The sequence below is a fragment of the Heterocephalus glaber genome, unplaced genomic scaffold (assembly GCF_053883595.1).
Source record: "Heterocephalus glaber isolate CG9 unplaced genomic scaffold, H.glaber_assembly_v1.0 deba00001610, whole genome shotgun sequence".
NCBI classification, from domain to species: Eukaryota; Metazoa; Chordata; class Mammalia; order Rodentia; family Bathyergidae; genus Heterocephalus; species Heterocephalus glaber.
In genome coordinates, this window is record NW_028258381.1 from 33,608,675 (window position 1) to 33,632,811 (window position 24,137).

Here is a 24,137-nt window from a genome sequence, read left to right on the forward strand (position 1 = left end):
GTTTGTGGACCCAGGGGAGCATCTGTCCTCTTCAATCCCTTGGAGGAGCTTCTTGAAGTCCCTCTTCAGAGCCTGAGTCCAGGAAATGAACTCTGGGGAGCTGACACCCAGCTGTAAGGGCACGTGAGGGGCTCAGAGCCTCAGTAATGGGAGGACCAGTGGGTTCACGAGAGTTCCTGAAGGAATGAAGGCGGAGTGGCCCCTGGCCTGCCAGGAGCAAAGGCCAGAGCATCATGGAGCCAGCCAGCATGCCCAGGCCATCCTGGTCTCCTTGTCTCACCTGCAGAGATTGGACCTGTGGCCAGAGCCGGGCAGGGCGCCTAAGACTGAGAGCCTTGGTTTCCCCCTGTCCCTTCCATGAGCAACAGCATGGCCTCCTACCTGGTCTGCAGGGTGGCCACAGGGTAGATATGGGCTGGAGCAGGCATGAGATGAGGAGCCAGTGTTCTGCAGGGAGAGGCTTCCATCTGTGACGCAGACAATGCCCCTGAGCTTTACATTTAAGAATGGCTAAAATGATAAACTTTGTGTTATGGGCATGTTACCACCATAAAAAAGAAGTCTTGTTCCAGAACGATTTTACACAACAGCTCCAGGCCAGGGAGGGTTCTTCACTGCACATTTATTAGCTCATGCACACCAAGAGCAGCCAGGGGCAGTGCACAGCCACAGAGTCCACGGGTGCAGGCAGGATGGGAAAGGATGGGCTGGTTAGCGGCAGGGTGGCCTCTTTGGCCACAGCAGGGACAAGATGGGATGGCCTTTGGGTTTTTAGGCTCTGTGCCATCGCTAGATGAGACACGTCTAGGGGATAGGTCTGTGGGTGGTTTGGGGTGGGGCCAGGACAGGCTTCCCTTACATTTCCCCTCACATCTGGGGAATGGAGGACAGGTAAGGAGCACACGGTCTTCCTGGGCTGGGCCTCAGGCTGATACAGGCGTATCTGTGGGGACCACTCAGAAAGGACCCTGATTTCATTTTAGAATGAAATTTTCATTTTAGAATGCTCAGAAAGCGCAGCTCTCCCTCAAGGTCCCCAAGAGGCCACTTGGCAGAGAAAAGCCAGATACTGTCTGGCTCCTCTGACCCCAAGAGAAGGGGCCCCGGTGTAGCGCTCATGGACTTTGGAAACTCCCAAACTTGGTGGCTCCCTGCCCATTCCGGTGAGGGGATTCAGACCTTGCCAACTGCCCCATGTGCCAGGTAGTGTGCAGCCCACCTAGGGGTGGCCTTTCCCATCTCAGCTGGGGACAACTCCTCAAACCTTCCATGCTTACATGGGCCCACAGCCCAGGTCACCGTGTCAGGAGCCAGGATCCAACCGGTGTCCCCTGGGGCCCTGTGGGAGGAGGGTGTTGGGGGGGAGGCCTAGGCCCTTTTTCCTCACTTCCATCTCTGCCTCCAGCCGGACTGTCCCTTTGGGGACACCCCATCTGATGAGATTTGTCCCACAGTGGACCTAGGCCTGGAGAACCTGACACCATAGGTCCCCTGGAGACTTGAAGGGGCTGGGGTGGCAGAAGGGGCACTGGGGAGGGAAGCTGGCCTATCGCCTCCTTGGTCTTGGGATATCTTCTGTTTTCTTGCCCTTTGTTTTTGAAATTCACAAGTCAATTACTTATTCCACAGAGTCCAGAGGGAAGGGAGGCCATGCTGGGTCGCCAGCCCCACCAGCCACCTCATGAGGCTCCCAGCCCAGACATGTGGTGAGCAGTGGCAGCTCAGACAGTGAGGGAGATGAAGCTGTTATAGCGCTGAATGTTTCTCTTGAGAATCTCGGAGCAAGGCCCCAGCACACGCTCAAAGCGTGGCCGGTCCAGCTTGACACACTTGAGGGGTCCCCTGGCCACCACAGTGGCCGCCCGAGGCCGGTTCAGCAGCAGCGCGATCTCCCCTGGGGACAAAGAGAGCACAGTCAGGGGCTCTGTGAGATTTGGGGCTCTTAGAAACCACTTTTCTCAGGGCTAATACCACCAGGAAAATTTGAATTTCAAATATTGTACACAAAAAAGTTTTCAGTGTTAAGTATGTCCAGTCAAATTATTTGACACATATTTATATAAACTATCAAAGCATTCATAGTTATCTGAAATTTAAATTCAGCTAGACATTGTCCTGCAGCTGTAGGAGTGGCAGGCACATGGTAAGCAGCCCAGGTGTGCTCAGGACACCCCCCAGGCTACAGGAATGCTGGCAGCGGGTAACCCCGGTGTCCCTCCATCCCAAGCCTACCCTCCCAAGGTCATGCCCACTCAACAGCCACAGGTGGGACCAGCTGATCCTGGGTCCCAGGCCCTGGACCTCCATATGAGATGATATGGGCTGGGGTCTCTTGTCATACCCACTTCGTAGCTCAGCCCAATCCCCTGGAGCCCACCCCAAGGCCTCAGGGACCCCTGTGCGGTGCCCATTCAGGACCCCAAAGAGAGACAGGGACCTCAACTCACCAAAGTAGTCAGATGGCCCGAGTCGGCCCACCTCCACATATTCCTCATTGGGGGATCGGCGCTGGAGGACAGAGGCAGTCCCCTGGGGGAGGAGAGAAATGGATGTCACCCATGGGGGGCGCATGCTGAGGTCACTTATGGAGGGTCACCCCTGCCTGTGTGACTCCAACACTTCACTCCTCTTGCTCCCCACACCTCCTCTTGGACACTGGCCATGGATCTGAGCATCATGAGGTCTGAGCACCTGGCCAGAGAACAGGCCGAGTCCTGTTTCCAAGGAGACACATGACAGCCCCCATCAAACAGTAGTCCTAAGGCGCCCTGTGTGCCTGTCCTGCCCTGCCTGAGGTGGCTGGGGTGCCCCAGGATGGTCCCCAGGACCAGTGCTTGGTCTTGGCCGCTTGAAGCTGACCTTGGACGGAAGCTCAAGGACAGGGAGCTGCGGGCAGGGAGGACACGGTCTCAGGGTCACACACCTGCCAGCAAGGTGGCCCCTCCTCACCCCAGAGCAGGGGAAGCAGGGTCTGCAGACATCGCCAGCTCAATGATTAACACAGAGGCTATGGGCAGAATGCCACAGGCCCTGTGGGACGCAGCACATATCACAGGCTCGGTGAGGGCGGCGAGGACAGCTGGGCAGCCAAGTCTCCCAGACTCCATGTGCCCTTTGGCTGGGCTGGAAGCAAGGCCTGTCCGGGAATCTGGCCTGAGCCCTGGCCCCAGACCCACCTGGCTGCTGGTCACTTTGGAAAGCCCTCTGTGTCCGGAGAGTTTCCTTCCCTGCAGTCCATAGTGCTCTGGGGAAGGGTACGAGGGGTTTCTAGCCAGCATGGTGACTCATGCCTGTAATACCAGTGCCCCGGGAAGCTGAGGCTGGAGGACTGCAAGTTTGAGTCCAATCTGGGTAACTTATCGACTCAGGCTGATCCTGCCTCAAAATAAAAAATTTAAAAAGGGCTGAGGATATAGCTCAAAGCAAAGGCCCCAGGACCATCAAAAAGAAACCATAAGCTTTCTACGCTGCCCCATGGGAACAGTGGTTTTTAACATTAAACCCAGCCAGCCGTGTGGCCAGCCCAGTGAGAGCTACTCGGACCCTTCTCTGACCCTCTCACACACTCTGACCTGACAGCTGGGGAGACTGAGGCTCAGGTCCCCAGGGCCACCTCTCCACACCTGGATGGCCCAGTGGCTGGGGCCCTCAGAGTGAGTTGGCGCGAACAGCACCTCATTTCAAAGTGGGCTCGACTCACCCCAGCTCACCCATTCACCCAGCTGGCTGTGTTGCTTAATGAGTAACTCCCGCTCCTCCACGGTCTGGGAGAGGCGGGTCAGGGCTCAGGTGCCCACCGTGCCTGGAATTGCTAGGCACCCACTGGCAGCCCCAATGAGCAGGACTTCCCGCCTGGGCCCCTCTGGCCGGGGGGCCTCTGGGCTCTGGGCCTCGGCATGTTTATGAATCCAGCTGATGGGTGGAGGGTGATGTGTAAACATCAGACCACCCCCATGAAGCGCCCACCGTGAAGGCAGAGAGGCAGGGAACATGCCCTCGCCCCAGCCCCCAGCACGGCTCTGCCTTCCCCGGCTGCTCTGGCCCTGGCTAGCCAGGTACTGGGGACAGGGTGGGCCCTGGCAGTGCAGGGGCAACTTCGGCCTATTCCTCTCAGGTCGGGACTCTGGCAGGAGGCCTGGACTTGGGCTTCCTCCTGCTCCAAGAACTGAACACCTTAAACCATGGAGAGATTATCTGGAGTAGGGGCAGATCAGGCCCTGGGTACAAGGACAGCTGGTCTTGAGATCCCATGGCCCTGACCCAGGTGTCTCCCATGTTCATCCTTCCTGTTTCAAATGCAAGTCTGCACCTTTCACGCCATTTTTTTTTTTTTCTGTACCAGGGATCAAACTCACCATCTTGAGCTTGCAAAGCAGGCACGGTGCCACTGAGCTAAATCCCCAGCCCATTTCATACCATTTTTAACAATTTTTAGAGTTACAATTGGGATTTTTTTCTCAGGGACCAAAGACTTCTGGTTTACAGAATCACTTGGTAAAACAACAGCTGCTTTTAACAGATGCTTTTAACCCCAGACACAGAAAGCCAAACTTGAGAATGTTAAAGGTTCATAAGGGAAAGGGAAGACAGGCTGGAAGGCTTCAGGGCTGGCTAATGCCACAGCCCAGGACAGTTCTCCCTCCTGCAGTGGGGCCTCAGAAGGGTGCTCAGCCTTTAATCAGGTGCCTCATGGTAGCACAGAGGCTGCCAGAGTTCCAGGAGTCACCATATGCCACCCTTATACCATCAGCAGGGAAAAAAGCCCACTTCTTTTTTTTTTTTGGTACCGAGGATTGAACTCGGGTCCTTGTGCTTGTGCACCAGGCGGTGAAACCACTGAGCTAAATCCCCGGCCCTAAGCCCACTTCTTTCTCTTTAATGCAAAAGCTTTCTGGGAACTCCCAGAAATGTCCTTGCCAAAGCAGACCTTTTACTCCAAGAATTGACAAGAGAGGGGATGGGATCAAAGCGACTGGACTTACCTCTCACACTGCTGGGGAGGAAGCTGAGGACAGGGGTTCTGAGGGACAGGAAGAGGCAAGAGTGGGCTTGGGCACAACACCACTGAGCCTGCTGTGCTGACTGTTCACCTGTGTGGTCACTGTCCTGCCACTGATCACATGGCTGATGCAGCCCCAGCTGCTGTGGGCTTGAGCAGCCCGTCCTGGACTCAGTGAGCTCAGCACCATGCCATCCATCGCAGTCCCTCCCAGTAGCAGGACATACTGCTCACCCAGAGCTGTCCTTATTCCCACACTGCTCAGCAGGCACCAGGTCTCCTCTCCTGTCACTCAGCTGCAGGAACACCGGGGTCCTCACAGGGTCTGAGCATCAGGTGCTGCCAGTCTCCAGCACCCTTGGATTTTGTGGGGCCCCCAGCCAGCCTGTCAGAAGGATGTTCTCTGGACAGTCGTCCACCCTGTGGAGCAGTGCCGACCCCTACTGCACGACGATGCTGGGCTGGAAGGTTGCCAACAATACACACTGATCTCCAAGGAGGGGTCTTCCCACCCTTAGAATTTGTGTCTTTCTGAGTCATTGTTGAAATGGCCTGGGTGGCCATGTGGCAAGGCAAGGGGCACATTCCAGCGGGCTTGGGCCCTCCCTGCAGGAAGAGCTGCTGCAGAGGGCTGTGAGGCTGTGGGGCCACACTCAGGTCCCCAGCAGGCAGAAGCTGACCCTCCCACCCTTCTCTGGCCTTCTCCAACAGGGCTACACCTTGAGCTCCTGGGGCTGGGGGATGTGACATCTGCCTGGAGCAGGAGAGGCCAGGTCACTACAGAACACAGGAGCTGCCCTGGTCCAGGCAAACCCTCAGCTTTGCATGACAGCAGCCACACAGCCAGCCCCTCGGCCTCCAGGGTGAGCCCCACACCCACCTGCACCTTCCACCACCCCATCTGGGCTGTGAGCCTGGGCGGTCACAGAACCTCCCAAGCAAGGTGCATGGGTGGGGATAAAGTGTCCACATACTAAGTACTTGGCCAAGGAAACGGTAAAGAGCACCACTAGCTGTCCCTGGAGCCCTGCCCCTCCTGCAGTTGGCAGTGTGGCTGCTCTGTGCAGAAACTGGACTATAATGGCAGCTGAAGCCAGCAGAGCCAGTCTAAGGCAGGACATCCACCATGTGCATAAGACACTGTCACTCCTGACTGTCCATGATGGGTGTGGGGTTACAAACAACCCTATTTCCTTACAACTATTCTGATTTTTAAAACTTTTCTCCAACATTAAAAACTAAACATGACTTTCATAAGAAGGGAACCAACATAGTCATGGCAGAATCCACCCATGAATGGACGGTTCTCCTGGGATTCCTTCCCACGACACCTGCTGACCCGGCCATCACCTTAGATGCTTGGGCTCCAAGGGCCTCTGACTGAAAGGTCAGACCAGAGCTGGCAAGGGGCCGGGCCACTGCTTTGGGGTCACTGCTCCAGGAAGAGACTGCCACAGGCATGATAGCTCCCTGGCCTCAGCCCATTTTCAGATGTTGGCCTTCAATGCCTCTCCCTTCTAATAGACCTGCTAAGCAGCAGCCGCCACATGCCAATCATGGCTCTTGAACTAGGAACATGGCAGATGCATCCCTGTCCTCTTGGGTTCAGCAACAGCAAGCAGGAAGACCATCAAGCCACAGGCTCAGCACCAAGAGTGCAGAGGAAGTTGGGGGGCTTCCGTCGAGGCTGGGCCACTGAGCAAGTGACTGGGAAGACAAGAGCCAGGGGGGCCAGGGGAGCCCCCCAGCCAGAGCCAGCAAGGGGAGCTGCAGAGAGGCTGGGCCAGGAGTGGGGAGGGGACTAGCGTTCTGGAGGGACAGGGGCAGTGGCAGCGCATGTTTAGCGGTGGGCTGTGGCCTTGGGCTCAGCCTAGGTCAACACAGAGCCCAAGCCCAGCAGCACCTGGAGACATTCGAGGCCAATGAGAAAGCAGGGGACTTGGAGCCATTCCCAAAGGACCATCACACAGCAGGGTGAACGGTCTCAGGACCATGGGAGCAGCTGGCCAGATGCACAGGCTGAGTCCACATACATGAAGCCCATGAACAGGAAAACTATGTGCTGTTTTCAAGAAATGTATGCTAGGGTTTTATTTTTAGACAGGGTCTCATTAAGTCATTAAGTTGTCCAGGCTGGGCTTGAACTTGCAATCCTCCTGCCTCAGTCTCCCAGAGTGCTGGGATCACCGATGTGTGCCACCACACCCAGGTACTTTCTGAAGCCTTTAAGAATGCAAAAAAAGGGCCCGGGGTTTAGCTCAGTGGTTCCGGTGCCTGCCTCACAAGTGCAAGGTCCCGAGTTCAATCCCCGGTACCAAAAAAAAAAAAAAAAAAAAAAAAAAAGAAGGCAATCACCATACATAGAACTTTTTGCCACACAGAGGGCGACTTCAAGCCCCACCCCTCCCACGCAAATCGGTTTTCTGATCTTCCAAGAGCTCCCTCCTCACACACAGTGGCTTCTCACTGGCTCATTTGAGGAGCCTGGGTCTCTGGTCACAAAGTTGCCCTGTGCAGTCCCCCTGGACCTGGATGCCTGAGAGAAGACACGGGCATGTCACACACCTCGGCTGCAAACTGTCCTCGAAACAATGAGAAGACACACTTGGCTGGTAAGCATGGAGGTCACCTTCATGCCAACGTTTAATGGATTGTCCGTGAGGTTGGGGCCCTGGCACAGGCACGGCCCAGCAGCTTCCGTGGGAAACAAGACTAATGCAGGGACTCCGGTGCCAGGACTCCAAGGCGAGGACAGGCGCCAACACGGCCCTGTCAACCCCCTGCCTGGGGACAGGGCGCAAGGGAGTCCAGGCCCTGCATGGGACAGGTCCTTCCTCCTGTAGAGGGCGCTTTTGCTTCGGGGCTCCCTGGGGCAGGTGCCATCCACCAGGTAGAGACACAGTGGCTGCAGAAGCTCTGCGGGTACCCGGGGAGAGGGGGCAGCCAGTGCTCAGGGTCAGGGAGAGGGGAAAAGCAGAGCAAGAGGCCTTGGGGCCATTGCCAGCCACAAACATCCCTGCTCCCTACACCTTCCTGGATCCTCTTCTTTCCCTGCCATCTGCTTAGAGACCAGGCCATACACAGGAAGGGGGGTAAGGATCTATGCTCCACTCTGGGGTGGGCAGCAGTCAGAGCACCATGGCTGTGGACGAGTGACAGCCTGTGAATCAGGGGTTCGGGAGGCCAGGTTCGGAATCCAGCAGTATGCCTGCCTTTGCAGGCTGAAGATGAGGGGCCCAGACTGCTCCTAGGCATCCCCGGCTGGCACAAAGCCCATGGCCCACTGCCCCATGACCAGGGCACCTTTGGCCGCCCCCAGCCCCGGGTGCACAGCCGTGGGTACAGTGGTTGGAGCCCTGCAGACGGACTTATCGAGAACGGCGCATCTGTTAGGGTTTTCCTGGCCAAAACATCTGTGTTCATGGCAACGGTCTGCACGGTGCTTAACTCTTCTCCCTGTGGTGCCAGGAGTCTCAGCCGGGGTAATCCAGGCCCTTGGAATCCAGCAGACACATTCCACATCTGTCTCGTCGTGGATGCCTGCATGGCGGAGTGGGGACGGGTGGGAAACAGGACCCAAGGTCTCAAATGGGAGCTTGGCTGGACATGGGTCTGCCGGGATCTCTGCAGGGTAAGGGGGATGAGAACGATGAGGCTTCTCATGCTCGTTTGGGGGCGGCAGTGCCACGCTTTTAAAAATGCCTCGTGCATTCACAAAAAAACCAGAAGGACAATATCAGGGCAAAGGCATAGTCACAGTGGCTGTGACCTGTCCTGGATAGAGTCTTGCCCTCCTCTGTCTTTGGCCACAGTGGCATTTTACTTATATAACATTTTTCCCCCAGTACTGAGGATGGAACTCAGGGCCTTCACACTGAGCTACATCCCCAACCACTTTCATTTTTCATTTTGAGACAGGGTCTCCCTAAGTTCCTCAGGAGGGACTTGAATTTGGGATCCTCTTGCCTCAGCCTCCCAGAGTGTTAGGATTTCAGGCTGTACCACCACACCATCATTCAGACTCCTTTCCAAGAGGCTGGGCACCCTGCCTCCACCACACCTGGCACCTCCAGCTTCTGGAGTTGCTGCCATTCATACAAGGCCCTTCTTCCTGTCTCCACCTTCTCCACCTGGAAAACTTCTTCCTGCTTCAACACCCCAATCCTCCTGCCCACTTACATCTTCCAGCCCATTGGTCAGTAGACCCTGACCCCTGCTGTTTCCTTGGCCCCCATCCACCTCTCTGCTGACTCGAAACTTCCCTGGCCCCTTTTCCTGTCCATTATCCATGCAGGACCCAGTCTGATTCCTTGGCAAGGTAGCCACCCAGTGGCTGCCAAAACACCCAGAATAAAACTGGATCTGTGAGTTCTCCACCCACCCCAGATGCCTAGACACCCGCTGTGGCCAGCCTCCCCAGACAGCTTCTGCCCTGTCCCGTGTCTGGTCCCTGCCCGAGGCCCCCAAGCCTCCCAGCTGCCTGGTGTGTCCGACACACCTCCCAATCTGCCCCACATCTGCCTCCCCCTCCTGCCCCCTGTCCTTGCAGCCATCTTGCTCCCCCAGGAGAGTTGATGATGCAGGATTTGCAGCAGGGACCCTGAGGGTCCTTGGCCACAAGACCTCCAGCAGCAGCCCCCAGGGAGGGCAATGGTGGCATCAGAAATAATAAAGGAACAGGGGAGGGGCAGCAAGGACAGTGACGATGAATGACAGTGACAATGAGCCACGATGCTCCAGAGGCATAGAGATGAGCCTGGCGTGAGGTCAGGGTGGCCCAGGCTGAGGCAGGAAGGACCCTAAACAGCACAGGTCCCCAGAAGGGATCTGAGCAGGTGGGCTGGGCAGTAACAAATGTTGTTTTACCATTGTTTCAATATTGTGGACATTCATAAAATTAATTTGGTAAGCAAGGAGGTAAATTCAACCTTGCATTCCCATGGCAACGCCTCCCAGGCCGCTTGCAGAGAGTGAGCTGGTCAGTCTCAGGCTCGAGATTTGGAGATTTTACAAGGAACTTGCTCTTGGGGTCCAGCTGCCTCCAGGCTGTGCTGAGGTCTCCAGCAGGGGGCTTGGGCAGCCCAAATCGAGGAGTGTGCAGCCGGAAGCTGTGAGCCCCATCCTGCTCAGCTTTCCTGGAGAGCACCGTCTTCGGACGTGAGTCCCGATGAGGTCATGGAACAGCCGAGCAGCCCGTGCCTCTCTCCAGGACCTGGCATGCAGCACACGCAGGCCGAGTCTCCCTGCCAGGCCCATGCATCCTCCCAGGAGGCCAGCCAAACCTGCATCCTGCCAGCCAGGGATGGCTTCACAGTCCCACCATCCAGGACAGGAGGGCAGCCCAGCCCCAGGCCGCAGGGAGCCCTGGCGCAGAAGAGCAGCAAGCTTGGGCCACAGGCTGCAGCAGCAGCCAGAGCCTATGCCTTGGTGGCTGCAGCTCCAGCATCACTTGGCCATAGCAGCAATGTCCTGCTCCTGTCTGCTAATCATGTTTCCCAGGAGCTTTGGGATCAGGTGTCTGAGAGAATGGAGCTCCACAGCCTAGACAGCTGCTGTGAACACAGCTGGGACACCAGGAGCCCCCTTCTTCTGGTGGGCTGCCCCTGCAGAGACCCTCCAAATCACATAATGCGGGTCCTGCTGCCTCTTCTGCCTTCCCCATGGCCCCATCACGCAGGCTCTATGTAGTTTGGCTTCCAGGGGCCGGAAGTGGCTGTCTTCTAGATCTGCCCACACATGGTAGAAATCCACTGGAGAAAGGAACGGGCCCTCCAGCAGAATGGGAGCAAGGCACTCGCAGGCTGTCAAGGCCCATGCCTGCCCTGCTCTCAGGTCCACCTGGCAGGCAACTGAGGGGACAGGTAAGGCCATGACAGAAGACAAGTGGCAGGGCAGGCAGGTGAGGGGATGAGGGCTTGCTCAGAAGGACGTCCATGACTTGAAAGAGCTCGCTTTAGCAAATCCATGACAGGAGATGTCACAACTTGGCCGGCTTGAGGAGTCCCTGCCAGACACACAGGACATTGCTCCCATGAGCACGACCCAAGGAGGCTTCTCTGTGTTGCTTGGGGAACCTAGGTCCCACTTGCTCAATCATAGAGAAGGAGAGAAGCTCATATTTCCCAGGAAACCACTTAAAATGCTTCTTACAAGGCTGTGAAAACAATGCTTCCCACAGGCATTGATCCAGAGGCATGGATGACAAGCTGCTCACTAATCCAGCCCCAATCTGAGGGCCTGTTCCTGATGACCATAAGGCTACCCCCAGAAGCAAGGACAGTTCCTATCACCTGCTGCCATGTTTGAACACCTCTCTGTGCAGCCAGAGCATCAAGTCCTCTGAGGGGCTGGTCCCAGCCCACACAGACAGCTTCCCTTGTGCTGGGCCTTGCTGTAGGCTGGAGGGGCTGTGGTCCACAGAAATGATGGGCAGCTATTGCCGTACCAGAGTGATTCCTTCCTATTCTCAAGCCCATTCAAATATGGTGGTAATTACTCCTGTAACCTCAGCTACATGCCAGACTGAGGCAGGAGGACTGCAAGTTTTGGCCAGTCTGGGCAAGGGAGGCCTTGTCTCAAAATTTAAAAAAAATTTTTTTTGTACCAGAGATCAAACTCAGGACCCTGCGCTTGTGAGGCAGGTGCAGTGTCACTGAGCTAAATCCCTGGCCCAAAATAAAAATTTTTTAAAGGCTGGGGTATAGTTTTCAGCGGTAGAGCACCTGCCCTACTATGCATAAAGCCCTGGGTTTAATCCTCAGTACTATAAATGAATGAATGAATGAATGAATGTCCACAAGTGACCACGGAAACCACTGGCCATCCAAGATACCTAGGCAGGGACCATGGCACTCTGGGGAACACCTTCTAGGGGCACCTGCCACTCAGTTGTAGCCAGAGAGGGGCAAGGCCAGTGTGGCCAAATACCAGAATCTAAGGAAACATAGGAGACCTACAGTAGATTTTTATGTGAAATGTCCTGATGTTGAAGTATCAACAGCTAATTCAAACAGTTAAAAAAAAAAATACTGTGCAAGCCAATACACATTTGCCTCTGGGCCAGATCTGGCCAGCCAGCACCAGCTTCTTACCAGTGGATGTAAAGCCACCTGAGATGTTTGCAGTTTCACCTGCCCACATGCTCCCCATGCAGAGGGGCCAGCAGGGCTGGTTCTGTCATCCAGGTGAGGACAGTGATTAAAACTGAGGAGAAACAGGTCCCCCACCAAAGTCAGTGCCCCAGAGCTACAATCTGTTGTGTCCACACAGCTACAGCTGCTTCAGGTGGCGGCTGGGGCTGCACATCCAAGGCGAGCACTCTGGGCTGTCCATGGACACTGGCCTACAGGGCTGCAGAGGATGGAGGCATGTTGAGGGGCATCCCAGACTGAGGCCACCAGGTCCCCAAAATCAGGTTCTACAAGGCTGTGGAGGGAGGAACATGCTTCTCATGACCTAGCCTGGATAACATCCTTCCCATTCTATCCCACCAATCCCAAGTCCAAGGCAGGGGACCCAGCTTTACTTTTCCATGGGAAACACAGCCAGGAACTGTGGCTATCTTCAGTGTTTCCAGTTTGGGGGAGAATTGGTGGCTGAAGGAGTCTCCTCTCTCCAGCCAAGCTCCACCTTCATCTCTGGACTGGAAGACCTCAGCCCTCTAGTCTTCCAGGTTATTGCCACACCCAGCCCATGGTCATGATCAAGTGCCAGAGACCCAGAGAACAGAGGATTTAGGCAGCTGTGGGGGTGGGAAGCAGCCTCAGGGCCAGAGGACAGTGAACAAAGAACCCAACACCCTTATCACCACCCAGAGCTCATGCAGGGGTCAGTGGAACCCCCACGCGCTCTTCAGTGGGGAACAGATCACCTGGGCCTCTGTGCCCCATGGGGACCAAGGAGTGCAAACAACTTTCTGCAGGGTCACTGTTGACCCAGCCATCTTTATCCTAGGATCCTCTCCACACTCGGAGAATGAGACAGAGACCCTGAGACTGCCACCCGGACCCTGTGAAATAAGCCACAGAGAAGTCCCACATGCAGCCTGCGTCTCTTGCCCTCTTGGGGCCATTATAGCCTGGTTGCCACCTGCATAAGCCTCTGGAATCCCAGCTGGATGCAGAGAAACCTGGGCAACCAGAGGCTGCCCTCAATGCCACCAGAGCCATAATTTCCTCTGCCTGTGGTTTCATTCTTTCCTCTTCCTTTCTTTTTAAAGAAACATTACAGTCAAATGAGTCCCCCACCCTAAGGAAGTGAAGACAGTGGGAGGGTGACTCCCACAGCTCAGTTAGCAGGTTCCTTCCCTGTCCCTGCAGCAGCTGGCACCTATCCCAGACAGGCTCAAGGTGGCATCACAGGAGACGCCCCTATGTGTCCCAAGGGCTTTGGCCCTGTTGGAGCACAGTATGGACTTTGGGGAAAATGACCCCTGGGGTTCAGGTAGAGAAGTCCTCCACTAGCTTCTTTTGTTTGTTTGTTTTTGTAGGTACCGGGGATCAAACTCAGGTCCGTTGTACTTGTGAGGCAGGCGCCGGAACCACTGAGCTAAATCCCCAGCCCCTCCACTAGCTTCTTTAATTAACTGTCAATTCCCATCCATTTGTAACAACATGGCAGATGAGGCACACCATAAGTGCATGAAGACACCCTTCACACCAGGGAAAACAAGGAAACTGAGCTCACGGCACATACCCCAGCCAGCTCTGGGGCATGGAACACTCCGCCCACCTTGCTCCACCCCATCTGATTACCCTGTGTGCGCATGCGTGTGTGTGTGTGTGTGTGTGTGTGTGGTCACACATACAGGCCTGTGTGTCCACCACCATCGTCAGGAACAGACACTTTCAATCTCAAGGAAGAGTGGACATGGCAGTGATGGGTGCGAGAAGCCACCATTCCCTACACCCTACATGGACAGTCACATGGGCTCAGAGCAGGTGAGATGGGGGTGCTGCAAGAGAAGAGCAGAGAGGCCCCCAAAAAAGAGCATTCGTGCTGGGTACTGCAACCTAGGCTCTGTGGACCTGCGCAGGACTCACCTCAGTGATGATGTAGAAGTCGTCCCCAGGCTCCCCCTGAACCACGATCTTCTCTCCATCTTCAAACTGCACGGGCTCCAGGGCATCAGCCACGGTCAGCCTCTCCCACTTCTCCAGGGACTCTGTGAGGAGGAAGGAGTCAACCAGGCTCAATGCTACTGGAAAATACAGTCAGATCCCTGGCTGAGGGGTGCAGCAGGCAATGAAGGCGTAAAGCAGAAAGCAGGGAAGCCACCGAGAGTCGGCCCCCGGCACTTCTGTGCCAGTCTAGATGCTTCATGGTTGGATTGGAGCCAATATGAGCAGGCGACTCAGTGTGAAAACGCCCATCGCTGATCACCAAGTAACAAGAGGCACTGAAAACCAAGTCTAAACTAACCTACATGAAATACTTTTATTTATCTCCAGAAGAATAGAACTGCCTATAATTTTGTAAATGATGGGTCACAGCTGCTCTTCAGCTACTGTGTGGTTTAGAATAACTCGGGGTGGGGATAGGGGATTTAGCTCAGTGGTTCCACTGCCTGCCGTGCAAGCAAAAGGTCCGGAGTTCGATCCCTGGTACCGCTCCCCCCAAAAAAAGAATAACTCAGAGGGGTTGAAGCAAAAGCACCTCTGTCCCATGGGGACTGATGGGGACCAAGGCACTGCCAGGATGACGGCATGAAAGGGGACAATTCCTTCTACTGTTTTAGAGCAAAATGCTTAATTCTGATGCCAAGTTAAGCTTCAAGTGCTTTCAAATCATCTTTCCACCCTTATCCCACTTCCCTTCCCTGTCATTACCCTGATGGAGGGAGAAAAAAATAATAACGTGAGAGTTTCATAAGAGAATGATGATCACCTGATCAACTTTTTTTTTTTTTTTTCAAAATAACTCTTTCTGGCCTATATTTAGATGCCACCTAAGTAGGTCAGCTGCTAAAAATTTTAAAAGCATTTATTTTAGATCTAGGTTAGCAGGGGATTTCTCTCTCTACAACCTCCTGCCAATGCCACATATCTCAAAGGACGCTTCCCACTAACCACAGGGTCACAGCAATTCTACTGCACAGTACATGCAATGAAGTTCTTCAACCACAGTCGTATGAGCTTTTTAAATAAGGTGTGTGCTGGACAGAAGCTGCTCAAGGTACCAGTCTGGTGGAATAGGCCTGTCATCCCAGCTGCTTGGGAGACAAAGACAGGATTTCAAGTTTGAGGCCAGCCTGTGCAACTGAGCAAGACCTCCTCATCTCAAAATTTTAAAACGCTCGGGGTGTAGCTCAGTGGTAGAGTGCTGGCCTAGCATGTGTGAAGCCCTGGGTTCCATTACTAGCACCACCAAAAAAAAAAAAGGCAGCAGTTGCTTGCTTAGCTGATTTTTCCCCCATGACATTTGAAATCTGCAATATTCTAAGGTCTGAAAAATCAAGATCTGAAGCAGCTTTGTCTCTCAACAGCATAAATCTTGGGTGGAAACTGGTAGAAGAAGCTGTAAGAGAGGTGGCGACTTTTCACCCCCAGTTTTTTCAATGTCTCAGGCTCTGAGGAAATTCATGAAACACAAAGCATTTTTTTAAAACTTCCAGCTTAGAATCATCAGAATCCTCCGAATACAGGAGGCTAACAGTGAACTCTAGAAGGAGAACACCAAGACCTGGGCTGCCTTGAGTTCTGCCTTTACTAGACCTACCCTAACAGGCTTGGAGTCCAACACTGGTGATGGACCCTGGGCAGGAAACTAGGCCAAGCGTCCTGAAGGGAAGCACACAGACACTGGTGACCCCAGTGTGAGGGCGGGGTGCAGGGAGCCACAGTATGGACCCGACATGGAATGCTGGGCTTGCACCTCCTGTGCCAGCAGTGTGGGGCTGAGGAGGATCACCAGTTACTAGAAAACAAACTCAGCTTGCAGCTCAAAACTGAAGGAGCTGGAAGCTGGATGTCACGGTGCATGCCTGTAATTCCAGGTACTCGGAGGCTGAGGATGGTGAGTTCCAGGCCAGCCTGGACTACTTAGTGAGAGCTCATCTCTAAACAAAAAGGGCTGAAGAAGTAGCTCAATTGTGCAATGACCCTAAGTTTAATCCCCAGCATTTAAAAAAATGTGATGAAGCTGAAAAGGCAGCACAAGAGACAGGCAAACACAATCCTAGGCCCCAGAGGATGATGCATGCTTGTGTGTGTGCCTGTGTGTGCACAGTGTGCGCATGTGTATGTTCATCCACACATGGGCATAACACCAGGCACACGCCACCTGCCAGCCACACAGGGAAAAGAGAAGGTGTCCAGGCTGGCAGTGGGTGCTCAAGAGGAGGCTGGGAGGCCCCAGGGATGTGCATCGTCAACTGACCGAGGATGGAGACCTTGCTGAGGAACTCCTCATACATCTTGCGTTTTCTCAGCGTGCTGCCCTGTTTCGGAGAAAAGAAAAACAGAGAAGGTGGGTCTTCAGGCCCAAACTATTCTGACATTTTCCACATTTCCCCTGAGTCTTCACTGGAGGCCCCTGAAGCATCCCAAGCCCCAAGGGCCCCTCCTCCAGCACCAGCCTTCTTCCTCTTCCTGGGGTTTCCGGGGCACACCAGCCTCTGAGGAGACCTGACATTGCCCACCTCCTGGGGTCCATCCCAAGCAGGGACACCCTGAGCAGAGCACTAAGAAAAGGACAGCTTGAGATTTCCAAAGCCAGGAGGCCCTAGAAAACACAATGGCACCCACTCTGTTGCCTACCAGGCTCAGAGGAACAGGGCCTCCTGTCAACAGTCAGTACTATAGGATCCCACCCTTATAAAAACAATTCTCTCTCCCATGCATCAGACCTTCCAACGGCCAGAACCCCAGGGAGCTCCAGGCCACAGTCACCCGCTAAGCTGCTTCCTTGAGACCCACAGAAACTGAAAAGCGGTGGTACATTCTGTGGTCTCGGAGCTTGGGAGGCTGAGGCAGAAGTCTGAGGCCAGCCTGGACCACATAGTGAATTCAAAGCCAGCTTGGAATGCACAGTGAAATCCTGTCTCAAAAAGCCAAAAGGAAAGGAAAGAAGGAAGGAAGGAAGGAAGGAAGGAAGGAAGGAAGGAAGGAAGGGAGGGAGGAAGGGACTGTAACAAATGCCACATCACTAGCAGAGGCCACCAATTCAAGGCAAGTTTGTCACTCATCATCAGCTAACTAATAGACCCGGCTAACCCTAATTCCAATGGGGGATGTGACAAGCCTCGGAGGCTTGTGGGCAGGATGGCAGAACAGCCCCGTTACCTCACATGTCCTACCACCAGAGCAAAGGACGATGACCTGAGGTCTCTGTGGCTCCCACCCTGATTCCTTCTGCAACATCCAGACCCTCCTGGTTCCTGAGGCCAAAGCCGGCCTCAGGCAGTGCTGGGCCCAGAATCCTCCTGCTGTTGGGCAAGGAGAGGTTAGGGTGAGGGACATGGGGGCCCTGAACCTCTTGTGAGGACCCCCCTGTAAATAAAGCATCTGCCAGACACAGCCATTGCCTCAGCTGAGAGAATAGAAATCATAGTGGCACCCCATGTGGCCTGGTAGGTGCTCAGCTCTGTGTTCATTATCACAACTCTTGGAGGGAGGCTTCCAATGCAGGGAGGCTTCTAAGGCACATGCTCAGAAGTGCATCTGGAAGTGCAGTTCAAGTCCCAAGAGCGCAGCAGCAGCTTTCACAGGGTCAGACCAGGGCTTTCCAGGGCTGCCTGTGAGGTCCACAGCACCCAGGCACTCCCCCGTCACTACCTGAGTCCCCTCAAGGTCCAGAAGCACAGACTCCTGGGCTGAGCCAAGCCTCCTGCTCACAGATGGAAGACGGAGCCCATGAACCTGCCACTCAGGGACGAGGGTTCCAAGGATGCCCTATTCTCCAGTCCCTCCTGGGGACTTGGCAGAGGACACTGGGGCCACTATCTGAGGAAAAGCAAAGGGCCCTGCACCCCAGGGCACAAGGACAGGTTTGGATGTGCCACTGTGTCACTGATCCTTCATGAGATAAGAGACAAAACCTCCCTGCCTCACTGTCATGGTAAGGACCGAGTCTCAACAAATGTCCCTTAGGGTGATGGTGAAGGTGATGATGGTAATGATGTGGGGATGACAGTAAGCAGTGGTGATGGTGACAGGGATGGCAGTGATGATGGTAATAATGATGATGATGGTGACCGATGCAGAAGGTCGGCACACCCATTTCCAACCCAAGTTTGCCCATAACGTCCCTGCTCTCAGGCCAGTCTTGTCTCCTCTGGGCCTCAGTTTCTCCACTAGGACAGTGACTGAGCTGTCCTAGTGTCATTCTTTGTCTCTGACCTAGGCTCCCTCTCCCTCCTCTGAAACATCTCCCTGCTGCTCCATTGGTGCCATCTCTACCTCAGCCCAGAGGTTCCTTGTCTCCTGCCTGTTGAGACACTGAGGGATTCAAGCTCCACATGACTTCCCTATGGTCGGAAATGGGGTCGGGGACCTCGCAGACAGGCGCTGATCATGCGCCCCTGGCACTCCCAAGACCCCTCATCCCCCCAGAGGTGCTGAAAAGAAGCACAGCTTAGATGGCGCCTCCCAGTCCTCACCTTCCCTTTCCCCCACTGCGGCATCTGCACTCTGTGGGAAAAGTAAGATACACCTGGGGCCATGGCTGCTCCTGTCCACTGGCCACCAAGGACTGGGCCAGGCCTCAAAACAGGATGGTCCTGTCCCAGCACGGTGCTTACACATCTGGCTACTTCTCCATGGCTGCATGCAGCATCTTTATCCCTCTAGAGGACAGAAGAGGCATCCATGCACCCACATTGTGTGCAGTGCACTGCACCCCGTGCCCCCGGATCCGGTGGAAACTTCTCGATCTCTTCCAAGTGCAGCCTGCCCTGCAGCCCAAGAGAACCTGGGGCCTCACCCAGGGAGGTGGAATGGCTCCCCTCCCAGACTGTCTGACCTCATGTGTGACACAGGGACTCACTAAGCCCAGCCCAGAGATCCCCCATAATCTCGGTGACATCAAGGCGGCAAATGCCAAATGCCTGTGCTGAGGAGCACAGGTGCATACCTCCTGCCCTAACGGCTGCCCCAACGGCTGCATCCCTGTCACTCACACACATCTGCATGAGCATCCCTGGTCAGTGGGTGCCAGGGGCAGGAGGGAGGGTCCTAGGTCTCAGGCTGCCCTGGGCAGAGGCCTCTGAAGACCTGAGTGCAGCCTCTACCTTAGTCTGCATCCTCCCTAACTCCAAACACGGACCCAGGTAAGGGTCAGGTGAACTGAGGGTCCAAAGCTTAAGAAAGAAAAAGAAGTTGGGCATAGCCTATAACCCTGGCACTCTGAGAGGCTGAGACAGGAGGACCACAAGTTGGAGCCTAGCCTGGGCAATCTAGCAACTTAGTGAGGCCCTGTCTCAAAATAAGACATTAAAGGGCCAGGGATTTAGCTCAGTGGTTCTGGTGCCTGCCTCCCAAGCGCAAGGTCCCGAGTTCGATCCCCGGTACCAAAAAAAACCCCATTAAAAATGGCTGGGATATAGCTCAGTACCAATGCTCTGGGTTCAATCCCCAGTACTGAGAAAAGAAGGGAGAAAAGTGAAGATGAAGGGATGGAGGAAGGAAGGAAGGAGAAAGGGAAAGGGAAAAGGAAAGGAAAGGAGACAGAAAGACAAATTCTGCAGAGTACTGGGGCCCTGCTGGCCTCTGCATGGGAATCTGGGTGGGGCCAAGCCCAGCCCTGCCCAGCCCTGGGCTTTGTTCTTCCCTCAATAAAACATGAGCAGGGCAGGGAAGTGACGGACATTTAGGAAGCTCCCAGAGCAGACCTAGGATTCCAACAGCCAGAGCATGGGGCTGGAGCCGACATTCTTGGACAAGGCTGCTTGGACTGCCTATTGTCCCCTCATCTCCTGTGTCACCCACCTCAGGTCCAGTTTCGTGCTAAGTGGTTGCAGGGTGTGGACACACAATGTGCGATGACCGCATCAAAATCCGCCCAGCTGGGGACGGAGACAAACACAGACACCACTGACCCTCGAGGCGCTCCTGCCACCGGAACCTGCCGCCACTGTCATTTTCTTTCCCAAGTCACAGGGGCCCAGTGGACTTCCAAGCCAGCTCGGCTATTCTTAGAGAACAAGGATCCGGAATTAGCACAGAGGAAGTGCCGGCTCCCGGCATGGTTTAAGAACTTCCCAGAATAGAAGGGTCCAGCCACAAAGAACCCGCAGCCGGGATGACACAGAGCAGATGAAGCAGAGACTGTGGTTTATGCAATCCCTGGCCAGGTGCACCCAGAGGACACAGGAACTGTGCATCCTCCTGCAAGGGGTGGGCAGACGTCCAGTGGACAGGGACCCTACCGGATCCACCCCCACCCCACAGAGCCGTGTGGATCTGCTCTGAGCCCTGGCAAGGAACTTGTGGAACTTGGGGCTGATGAAACAGCTGCCCTGGTGGCACTGAAACAGAGCCAGTCACTGGAGTGAGACCAAGACAGCACAGCAACTCTGGCCCCAGGGCCTTTGCACTCACGGAGCTGTGGCCAACACTCCTGACAGCCTTTGCCCCAGTTTCCTAGCCCAAGGCCTCTGCACCAATGTCACCTAGGAGAGAAGTCTCTCAGCCTCAGTATAACAGAACCGCCCCTCCTCAGTTCCAGGTCACCTGCATATCCCACCCCAGGTGTGTATGTGTTCAGTCTGTCTCCTCCCCCTGGAGGCCAGCCCTGTGTGCACCCAGCCCCAGAACAGTCCCTGGCAGACAGCATGTGTGGGGAGAGGGCGGAGTGACCTCCTCCTCCAGGAAGGATCTTTTCCTCTGGAGCCACTTACATACACCTGCATGGCCCCAACCACCTCAGGGTGGGCTGCATACATGCGCGCGCACACACACACACACACACATACACACACACACACACTGTATCTCCTGAGAGATCTGGATGCACGGAAGAACAAACCTAAAATGTTAGTGGCTTAACAACCCCAGTGATCCCCAAGTGAAGGAGGTCTGGGAGCAAGCAGTCCAGCCCAGCACAAGGGTTTCACCAGCTCAGCAGGGAGTCCTTCCTCACATTGCGGGGGGCGGGGGGGGGTTCATTCTCAAAGTCACCTCATAGACCAAGATGGCAGCTCGAGCTCTGGCCATTAAAAACATGTTCCAGACAGCCAGATAAAGAAAGGGGATGAAGGCAAAAGAGACTCCCCTAGCCACCTCCCTATCTTCTAAGAAGCTTTCCAGAACCGCCTCTCCCCTTCTGATCATCTCACAGGGTTTATCTGTCAAGGACCTGGCTGGCTGGGAGAAGTCTTTTCTCCCCTGTGGGATGCTTGTCCAAAGATTGGTGTCAGATGCAGCCCCGGCTCCCCACCCCAAACCCCACCTGCCGGAGCCTCCTTGGCCAGGGCACTGCTCACCATCAGGATGCGCCGGTAGCTGTCGCGGTCGATGCCCCAGAGCTTGAGGTCAGTTTTGGCCTTCACAGTGGCAGCCCTGGGTGTGCCGTAGATGAGCGCCAGCTCCCCGAAGCTGCCCCCCTCGCTGATGCTGGTCACCCACTCTCCATTCACATACACCTAGGGGACACAGGAGAGAGACGTCAGGGCAGCACCTCAGGCTGGCTGGTCCTTCCCAGACGCCCTTGGGGAGGGCACGGGAACGGCCGTCCTCCACATAGGGACCACACAGCATCTCGGGATCTGCTGAGCCTGAGAGGACAGGCCAGGACCAGAGACAGGGCGGCGTGAGCCTGGGCTGCAGCCAGGAACATCTCCCCCACTGCCCCTGCTCCCAAGTGGGCTCGGGATTTGATTCCCTAGCAACTCTCTGGGCCTCAGTTTCCCCAGCTGCATACCAGTGAATCAAGGCCTCCACCGCATGTGCTGCCTGCAGGCAGACACTCAGCCCTTTCCTTTCCCGCTCCTGAGCTGCCCCATCCTCCCCTGCCACAGTGACCACTGCCAGGCCCTCTCTGTCCCCTCTCCATCTCTGTGGCTCGAAGGCAGGCACAGGTGGGCTGAGGTGAGCCCCTGCCCCGGGCCCTTCTTCCCCGGCAGCACCCAGGCCCCTCGAGGGAGCCTGAATGGAGCCATTGGCGCCAGACAAGATTCCCTTTCAGCCACACGGCACTGCACCCCGCACGGCATGCCTGTGCCCGGCCCGTGCGCGGCCCACACCCAGGCGAGAATGGTGCGGATTGTTCATTATGCAGTGATTATGCAGATTCGGTTACTATAAATTGACACAATGCCCTCTTTATCCCCCACGCGGTCAATGAGCGCACAGATCAGTTCCCATTGGCAAAATGGGTGTGCAGGGGAAGAATGGATTGTGATGAATCATGGAAGCAATTCTTACTGAAATCAATGACTCATTATCTGATAATAACTGAGGCACAGAATTTCCTATCTGAAAGAAAACGCCTGCAGGTGACGGGTAAGTCTGGAACCACAGATGAGCAAGGCTGGGAACCACAGTAGGTCAAAGGCAGGGTCCCACCTGGCACAGTTTGGACCCCCCCCCCCGCTCTGGGCCCAGCTGGGTCTCCCCGGAGCCCTGGCCACACAGGCTGGTGGTGGGGGTGTGGCTGCCCCTTCACTGGGCTCAAGGAACCTAAGACAGCACCCCCCCAACACCCCAGGAAGCATGCCCAGCCGGGCAGAAGAGACACACAGAGGGAGGGTCAGCAAGCCCTAAGTTTTAGGGGCAACTCTAAGGGATCTCAAACAGCATTCCCCAGGACCTCTGCCTCTCTTAACTCCCAAAGGGGTCCTGAAGCCCAGCGTGGGCACAGCCTGGCCTCATTGTGGGAACCGGTACTCCACTTTGGCTACGTTTCTGAGGGCACAACCCAAGTTCAGGCTTAATGAGTTCTCATACCACCCAGAAATGCTGGCCCCTCCTAGATACCTTTCCCAGGGTCCTGGGTCCCTCAGTACAGGTTTTGTGCCTCAGGGACAGCACGGATCTGCCTTGGGGACACTTGTCTGGAGAGGCATCTGCTCACCACCCACCAGCAGGGCTGCAGCAGGGGGTTCGGTGCACAGCCCCTCACCACCCAGTACCACCTGGTCCCAGCTGAGTCAAAAGCAACGAGGTTGCGGACCTGCTCCAGCCGCAGGGTCCACACAGAGCTGGGCAGCAGCTTCTGGGGAATAGGGAGGCTCCTCCATGGGTGACCCTGGGTAGGAGCAGAGCACTCTGCCACCTGCCAGACTCCGGGTCCTCAGGAACAGAAGGACCTGTTCTGGCCCAGCCCCATCCCAGCTGCACCCCCAGCTTTCCTGGGTCATCTCCAAAGACAGAGTGGGGTGATGACCAAGGGGCACAGACCCTCTGCCCAGAAGGACCCCTGCCCTGCCGAGAAGCCCCAGCCTCCCAGCACTCCCCTGGGCATCAGAGAAACCATTGTAGACAGGCCCAGGGCCACCCCCGAGGACAAAGGGGCCATCCTTCTCGGGACACTGGCCTCTGTCATGGCTCCCTCGCAGGGTACAGAGCGGGCCCCACCCAGCTGGCACGCAAAGGGGCTTCTCTTGTCTTGTTTCACTTTTTGTTTTTTCTTCTTTTAAAAGAAAGATGGGGGAGGCCCCGGCGGGCAGCACTGTGTCCCTCTAGGGCGCTCTGAGCTCCCTCCTTCCTCCTCATCTCTTCCTTCCCCCCTTCCCTCGCCCTCCACCACTCTGCAGGAGGTGACAGATTTCCAGACATGGGGGCTTTCTGACTAGTGGGGTCGCAGGCCAGAGCCAATCAGTCCCCAGCTGAGGTCACCCTGAGCCCCAGAGAGACCTGGCAGCAGGAGACCCAAGCATTTCAAGTCACCCAACTCCATCCCATACAAAAGCCAAGGAGGTGGACAGGTGTGAGTACATGGAGGAGAAAGCAGCCACCCAGAATCCCACCCAACCAAGGTATAGGGACGAGGTGTGTGGCCTCAAGGTGCAGCTAGGGTGGCATGGCCTGCATCAGTGGTCCCGACCCTCCTGCCTCCCAGCCCCAAGAGGCAGAACAAGGCACCTGTCTCAGCTTCCCACCCTCAAGCCCAGGCTGCCCCCAACCCTCCTTAGCCCTCAATACTCTGGAGTCATGTGGCTTTACTGGGGGCACAGTCCCCTCCCAGGGGGCTAGGCCATGTG

The 24,137-nt window shown here is 55.5% G+C and overlaps 1 protein-coding gene across 7 annotated transcripts in view; it reads right to left on the reverse strand.

The window, feature by feature from the left end:
* Positions 1-602: 602 nt before the first annotated feature.
* The window catches only part of Prkar1b (protein kinase cAMP-dependent type I regulatory subunit beta), a 112,838-nt gene continuing 89,303 nt past the window's right edge, over positions 603-24,137 (reverse strand). For all 7 annotated transcript variants that reach the window (XM_004840329.2, XM_013070574.3, XM_004840331.4 and 4 more), the window contains 5 exons: positions 21,420-21,578; positions 16,376-16,436; positions 14,041-14,162; positions 2,448-2,529; positions 603-1,894 (listed from right to left, as the gene is read on the reverse strand). In XM_004840329.2, coding sequence (XP_004840386.1) covers positions 1,722-1,894; positions 2,448-2,529; positions 14,041-14,162; positions 16,376-16,436; positions 21,420-21,578 — 597 coding nt within the window. In that variant the 3' untranslated portion in view covers positions 603-1,721. The remainder of the gene's footprint in view (positions 1,895-2,447; positions 2,530-14,040; positions 14,163-16,375; positions 16,437-21,419; positions 21,579-24,137) is intronic.